The sequence below is a fragment of the Sinocyclocheilus grahami genome, unplaced genomic scaffold, assembly GCF_001515645.1.
Source record: "Sinocyclocheilus grahami isolate Dianchi unplaced genomic scaffold, SAMN03320097.WGS_v1.1 scaffold418.1, whole genome shotgun sequence".
NCBI lineage: Eukaryota > Metazoa > Chordata > Actinopteri > Cypriniformes > Cyprinidae > Sinocyclocheilus > Sinocyclocheilus grahami.
In genome coordinates this window covers 152363-160390 of record NW_015505597.1, presented here as the reverse complement: position 1 = coordinate 160390, position 8028 = coordinate 152363, and the positions used below count along the sequence as shown (strand labels likewise).

Here is an 8028-nt window from a genome sequence, read left to right as displayed (position 1 = left end):
TAGTCAACATTTGAAGTGGATCAAAACCTTTCATTAAAGTTGTCCTAAAACCAAAATGCGTTTGATGAACTTTTTTGATCCACTTCAAATGTTGACTACTGTATACACACACACACGCACACACACACACATATGCATATAATCAGATGGCAGTAAATAATATTCATTTGTATATATCTTACAGTTTTTCCCAATCGATTTGACACATTTCTCCAAACTCAGTTCACTGTTCTCAAAAAAGTTAACAGTGACCTGAACACTTTATAATTGTACAGATTGTATGTTTTCATTCATTTCAAACAAATTACAAATCATGCAAGTAATTTCCTCAAAACAATATGCACAAAACTCTCAAATGTTTTCACAATAGTTAATACAACCAACCAATACTTCAAAATATCTGAAATGAAAAAAAGGTTTTACACAAATTACAATCATTTATGTACCATTTGTCCAAAACACAACAAACCAAACTCTGTAATTTGTCATTCTATCAAATGAACATGGTATATTTTCGATTGGCTCTAAACTGATAACTATTCGGTTAATCATACACTCAACACAAGAAATGCAGTTTTCCTAATCGTTTACACATTTATCACAATTGCTTTAGAGTAGTAATAAAAGGGAAAGTATACAAAGAGCAAGAATGAATATGCAAATAATAAAAATAATAATAAAATATAGCTGCAAGCAGCAATTACCGGGGTTCAAGCACTTTAAGGCCTTTAAGGTGGTCTTGGCCAACCTGGATGTATGACTGACAGTAAAACACATCCAATATAGAGAATAGGCTCAAAGACACACACACACACATACACGCACACACACACACGGAAATGAAATTATTAAACTAGTATATTAATACTCAATCAGCATGCTTAAACAAACACACACACACACATACATGCACACACATTTTGTTGCAGATATAGATATTTGAGTTAAATTATAGGTGACAAAACTTATTGCAAGTCTTCTATTTTTATGAGTTAATATGTCATTTTCAGGTTTCACTGTAATCATAATCTGGCATAATTGTAAAAACGGATATGTCTGTATAAACAAAATGGTAAACTTTGACGCAATGTGATTTTAAATGTTATAACAGTGATTTTATAATATCTTAGCATGAATCCATAACCTAACCTATGAACAGTACTGTTTTAGGGCATTTAATGAGCCCATTAGTGGTCTTCCACTGCCATCTAGTGGTTATAATTGCAATTTCTCATACAACACCGTGTTTTTAACCTTTACAACTATTATAGTGTCATTTTTTTGCCCAATCTCTCTTAAATTTTGCATGCTTGTTTTGAACGAAATTATGTATCATTTTACACAGTTTTGAGAGATGTTGTAGGCTTTCTTTTATGATTTATAGGCCTTTGGGTACACTATGTAAAGAACATATTATAAAATTACTGGTTTATAGTTGTAAAAATGTGTTTTTGATAAAACCATTTTTTTGATAATTATTGACCTAGAGAGTCTAGAGAATAGTACTGCACTGATTTTATTGATTTTGAGTTTAAAATCTATGACTAGTTCATAAAAGTAGGTGTTTTAAATAATCTCACATATTTAATTAACAGTTTTATTGACAGCATTGGTCAGAGAGGCAAAGTTGTTCAGAATGAGGAGATTTATCATATGATATGAAGATCTAGTGCTTGTGCGAATATATGAACATGTTCTACATATTGAGGTCATTTTCTATACAAATCTTGTGTTTTTGAGGCCTTTTTAACTTTTATAGCGCCACCTATGGTCCGATCTCCATGAAACTTTGCATGCTTGTTAAGAGTCATCTGACACATGTTTTGGGTATATTTGACCAGACCCCATTTCTAAATGACCCCATTAAAGGTAACCAAAGGACAAAATTCTACATTTTTTTGATAATTATTGATCTAGAGAGTCCAGAGAATAACACTGCAGGGGTTTGATCGAGATTGAGCGAAAAAGCTAGGACTAGTTCGCAAAAGTAGGTTTGTAACATAATTTAAAATATTTAATTAACGATTTGACTGACAGCATTAGTCCCAGAGGCGAAGTTGTTCAGAATGAGGAGTTCTATCATATGATATGAAGATCTGGTGTTTCTGTGAATATATGTACATGTTCTACAATATGAGGTCATTTTCTATTCAAATTTTGTGTTTTTGAGGTCTTTTTAACTGTTATAGCGCCACCTATGGTCCGATCTCCATGAAACTTTGCATGCTTGTTAAGAGTCATCTGACACATGGTTTCACCAAGTTTCGAGTCACCGAGTTTTCGTTTAAGTTTTATATGCTTATGGGTATATTTGACCACACCCCTTTTCTAAAGTACCCCGTTAAAGATAACCAAAGGACAAAATTAAAAAAAAAAAAATTTAATTATTGATCTAAAGAGTCCAGAGAATATCGCTGCAGTGGTTTGATTGAGATTGAGCGAAAAACCTAGGACTAGTTCGCAAAAGTAGGTTTTGAACATATTTGTGAATAATTAATGAATGATTTGACTGACAGCAATGGTTCTTGAGGCAAAGTTGTTTATGAGGAGGTCTATCGAATGATATGCATATTGTGTGGATTTGTGAAACACCACATGATTACTGAGCCAAAAAAGCTCGTTAGCGCCAACTAGTGGCCATTTTCTTTCAAAATTCTTACAGACCTTTAGGGCCATGAGTCGAATATGCCCACCGAGTTTTGTTCTGATCGACCTCCGTTAACCTTGTCCAATAGGTGCTTAAACTTCTTTGACCAATTGGCGGCCATGTGTTTTTAGATACGCGAATGTCCTCATAGACACTTGTGCCCCTTTGGACGAAGACACATGCATACCAATTTTCAAGTCGATCGGACCAACAGTTGCATAGTTATAGTCATTTTTAGGTTTTTTTCGTCTTATAGCGCCACCAAGTGGCAGAACTGCGAATTGTTTTTATTTGACCAAAGATTGAACTTGCACACATGAGTACCAAGTTTGGTGAAGATATCTCAGTCCGTTCAGGAGTTATAGCCATTTTAGTAAAAATGGCCCAGTCCCTAACAGATTTTTTTGCGTCCCTAAGCGACGGTGAGTTGAAATTTCAAACTTTTTTTGGATCATTTTTTATATTTATTGTCCAAAGAACATTTCTGCACTGGTTTGGTTCCGACCGGGGGAAAAACCTAGGACTAGTTCGCAAAAGTAGGTTTCTGACAAAAAAAATTTTATCAGACGGAAATGAAATCGGAGATAGCCATTTTGTTTTGATTGAGCTAAGGAATCCAATGATATAAGATCCAATTGAGTCTATGACATTGCATTTTTGATCGCTGTAGCGCCCTCTATTGGCCGAGTGCGGTGAGTCTTTGGATCTGACAAGAAGGCCGGACTACTACAATCTGACAAAGTTTCAGCTCTCTAGGTTTGGGCTGCACAATCAGTTTTAGGGAATAATAATAATAATAATAAAACTCCTAACAATTAGAATAGGGTTGCAGCACTATGTGCTTGAACCCCTAATAAAAATAGGGGTGGGGGTAAAGAAAGTGGTGTGAGGCTAAGGTGATGGAGTGGGTAGAGAAAGAGGTGCAATGAGAGAGATAAGCAGAGAGCAGGATGTGAGAAAAGAGGAGAGGAGAAGGAAAGGGAGAAGAGATGACTAGAGAGGAGTTTTACTATGATAGTACAGATTTGTAGTCCTTCTGGGACAACTTCAGTTATTGACTGTAAATGTCTAAACATTTTTCAGAATTTAAGTTTGAGATCATTCAGGCAGACAATCAAGATTATTTTGAATGGAACAGGAGCATTGTAGACACGGTGGTCCATAACAACAGCACCAGCCACAAAGGAAGAGGCCTTTGGAGATGTTGAGACAGGAGCTTGTCAAGCATGGATTCAAACTTCTTACATTTTTTCTCCTACGATGCCAGCGCAGCAAATATGCAGTCTAGATAAAATGCAATGAAATTCTCTTCCAGATACAAATGAATGGCAAGATCAATAATTCAGGATTATTCATGTATACAGCAAACACACACACACACACACACACACACACGTGGTCCATAACAACAGCACCAGCCACAAAGGAAGAGGCCTTTGGAGATGTTGAGACAGGAGCTTGTCAAGCATGGATTCAAACTTCTTAAATTTTTTCTCCACAGTGGTGGATATATATATATATATATATCCACCACTGTGCTGTAAAAGACTGATCTGTAGTTTTCAGAAAAGTTTGTTTGCAGTTCTTGCTGCTAAAGGTGGAATGAACAGATTTTAAGTTTAAAGGGGCAATTAGTTTTTTTCACATGGGTGACAGCAGATGTTGGATAACATTTTTTTATTTTGTTTAGATATGCACACTATATATAAAAACAAAACTCCCTGTTGAAGAATTACAATAAACATGTATTTTCATTAGCATATTTGTGCATCTACAGCTGAATGTGTTTTAAAATCAATAGAGAACACACCTATAGATTTGATGTTACTATTTACTTTTAATAAATGCATTACTAGAAATAAATGCAGTGCTTCATTTTGCAGTAAAGTTGAACTGTTTGGTTAAGATAATTTTGTGTTTGGATGACTGTGCTAATTGTTTCGAGAACAAGTACACTGCATTGGAGAAAAGTGTCAAATCGATTGAGAAAATCTGTAATGATACTGAAAATATTTGTTTAAATGTATTGTCATCCAATTGAAATGAAGATACAGTATTATTTGACTATAATGCATGGTATATTACTTCCATGTTACACACTTATTATTATTTTTTTACTCACCCACTCTAAGTTTGAAATCATTGAAGGAATGTTTATTGATGACATCAAGCTTCCCCACCAGTGCAAAGGCAAACTCCACCATGGTACCAATGTGCATATACTGCCTGTCATGCTCCTATAAACACACACACACACACAAATCTCTTTATTCAAAGAGTAGCGTTGGACCACCAAAATGTTACAAGAATTAAAAGAAAATTAATAAATTAATCAAATAAATAAATAATCAGGATGAAAACTGCATCTGATTCCCATGAACGATTTGCATAATTTCACAGACGATTGATAGCATACATTCCTGATACCTGTGTATATTCTGGTCCTGGTGTGGCATTAAGTCCAGTGGCTGCCATATATGTGCTTCCAATAGTCTTTATCTTCTCCACTCCACTAAACTTTGGCTTAGAGAGCAACTACACAGGAAAGACAAAATAACCAGAGTTGACATCAAACAAACCATCAAAACTGCTTTGTGAAAAATGACTGCATCATGGAAATAACATTTATTTTTGACATAATAAGATTAATTTCATATGGGCGAATGCAATTCCATAGCAAGCAAGCAGAATTTGCACACTACAGTAAGTTCAAAGTACACTTCAATGGCATAAAAGTTAAAGAGTAAAAAAGGAAACAACTTTTTTTTTTCTAAAAGTACCTGAAGAAGCAATACGTTACCTCATCAAAGTCTGCAATGATTTCGTTGAGTAGTCTGAGGCACTCAAGACCTTCCTTGTTTACATCTGATTCTGTGTAGAACTCTTTGAAGTCCGGGATAGAAGCAAACATCACACACACCAGGTCATATGATTGGTGATACAAATCCTGTCATTCACAGAGGAAAAGGCAGCTCAGCCATAAATATCCAAGGACTGACTTTCAAACAGATAGCATTGCTTAAAAGTTATAATCGCAAAAGATTTTTCTTCAAAGCTATAATTCAAACAGAGGAAAACAGCTGTCAGTTGTCAAGCACTTTCAAGCATCTAAATTCAAGTTATTGTTAGATGCACTTTTAATCTCATTACCTATAGATAAAATGTTTTTCTGTGCTAGTTAAGTATATACTTTTAGGTATGAAGCAAGCCAGTATTGTTGAGACATATTAAGACATATAACAATTTTGTAGTGCAAGAGTAACACTTTTTTCTGAATATATAACACAGTATTGTGGTAGCTTTGAAGTAGGGAAGCTCATTCTATTTTCACCATGTGAATTTGGGATGCATACCTCCTAAGACAAACAGTATATAAATTGCAGTACAGGCTAGCTCTTTAGTTGTTCTTTCCATCTCCATTTTTACCTCGTTCTTCCAGTTCCTGGCCAGAAAGTGCTCTGCTACATGGGCTGGCTGAACGTTTTCCAACAGAACACGATTAAGGTTCTCCATGGTTTCTATCTCCTCGCATTCTTTCTTGAACTTGTTCTTCCACAGGAAATCCAACCTACAGTAATATTCATTCTGTTACAAGAGGACACAGAGGTAAAGAAACTGGAGGTCACAGCGCTATTTCAGTTACAAACACGACAGAGCAAATCCATATGATAAAAGAAAGTCCTATTCTCATCACACAGCATATATACGTACACAATACAAATACTCAATGATGCTTTTTTGCAGTTCTGTACTTCTATATATTTACATACTAGAGTTCAGATGCAAAAGCCTCTTAGTGCCATCTGAAATTTTCATCTAAAATGAGCATTTTTATCAGGCTCCTATGTTTAGGTTCAGTAATTTTACTCTAATGGCAATATATAGGTCCTTTTCTATGCAATTAAAGAGAAATAGCTGAACATTGTCAGACTCTGTTCCGTGTTTTGTGTGTTTCGCTCCCCAAGTGTTTCCTTATGCCCTTATTTGGTTCTTCCTGTTCCTGTTCTAATCATGTTTATTGTTTCATTAGTTCCAGGTGTGTCTCGTCATCCCATCATCTAGTCCTGTGTATTTATAGTGAGCCCTGTTCTAAGTTTGGTCGTCCGGTATTGTAAATGTCAACCTACGTGTGTTTTCCTGGTTTCCTTGATTTCATTAAAATCTCCTTGTTGGTGTACTCCACGTCTCCTTGTGCCGCGCTTCAATACAGTAGCAAACGTGACAGAATACCAGACCTAAACAGTAAGCGGCTCCCTACTCTCCGTGTTTTTTTTCCCCCCCGGTTTAGAAAGTGTTTTCTTTTGGTCTTTTTCTATGGATCCCCTTGAACCATTGTGTTCGGTGTATCAAGATGGCCGTCCCCTGGAAGAGTACATCCAGGAGCTCCTCGCCTGCTCAGAGCGGATTTCCCTCGACCGGTGGACTCTGGTGGACTATTTCTGGGGTGGTTTGGATGAGGGGATCGCTCAGCGGATGCCACTGGCAAGGTCCAGGTGGACCCTGCCCGATTACATCAACCTGGCTCGGTTCGTCAGCAGATCCTGTCTCCTCTCTGATCTCAAACGCCAGCCCAGAGGCATCACACAGTAGTCCCATCCATCCTCAGTCAAGTCAGCTGGCTGTTCATCAGTCAAGCTCACCAGCCGCGGCTCACTCAAGCCCGCCGGTCGCACCATTTACCCTCAGCCAAAGGAGGAGGATGAGGAGAAGGGGACTATTCTCCGCCCTCATCCCTGCCCCAGAGCTCGCTTCGGTGTCGGCTCCAGTCCTCAAGTTTAGCCCAGAGAGGGCTCCAGTCCCCGAGTTTAGCCCAGAGAGGGCTCCAGTCCCCGAGTTTAGCCCAGAGAGGGCTCCAGCCCCCGAGTTTAGCTCAGAGAGGGCTCCAGCCCCCGAGTTTAGCTCAGAGAGGGCTCCAGCCCCGGAGTTTAGCCCAGAGAGGGTTTCAGTCCCCGAGTTTGGCCCAGAGAGGGCCCCAGTCCCCGAGTTTAGCCCAAGGAGGGCTCCAGTTACCTTATCCAGCCCAAAGAGGGCCACAGTTCCCGAGTTAGGCCTATGGAGGCCCTCTAAAAACTATTCTCCCCAAGGATTTTTTGTGAGGGGGGTAGTAGGGGTCCATCCCTGGAGGCCGGGCCAAGTGCCGAGGCCAGGCTCCCCGAGCTCCTTGTTTCGCCATTGCCTCCTGAACTGTCTGCTCTGCCATGGCCTCCTTAACTGTCTGCTCCGCCATGTCTCCCAGAGCTGCCTGATCCGCCATGGCGCCCCTGAACGGGTACCACCCACCCCTGGGGAGTAATGTCAGACTCTGTTCCGTGTTTTGTGTGTTTTACTCCCCAAATGTTTCCTTTTGCCCTTATTTGGTTCTTCCTGTTCCTGTTCTAATC

At 38.5% G+C, this 8028-nt stretch overlaps 1 protein-coding gene across 1 annotated transcript in view; it reads right to left on the bottom strand.

Annotated features, from left to right (window-relative positions):
- The window catches only part of adcy2a (adenylate cyclase 2a), a 141759-nt gene that overhangs the window by 10897 nt on the left and 122834 nt on the right, over positions 1–8028 (bottom strand). Inside the window, exons 21-24 of the mRNA XM_016232739.1 lie at positions 6074–6232; positions 5448–5594; positions 5075–5182; positions 4770–4884 (exon numbers count right to left, since the gene is read on the bottom strand). Coding sequence (XP_016088225.1) covers positions 4770–4884; positions 5075–5182; positions 5448–5594; positions 6074–6232 — 529 coding nt within the window. The remainder of the gene's footprint in view (positions 1–4769; positions 4885–5074; positions 5183–5447; positions 5595–6073; positions 6233–8028) is intronic.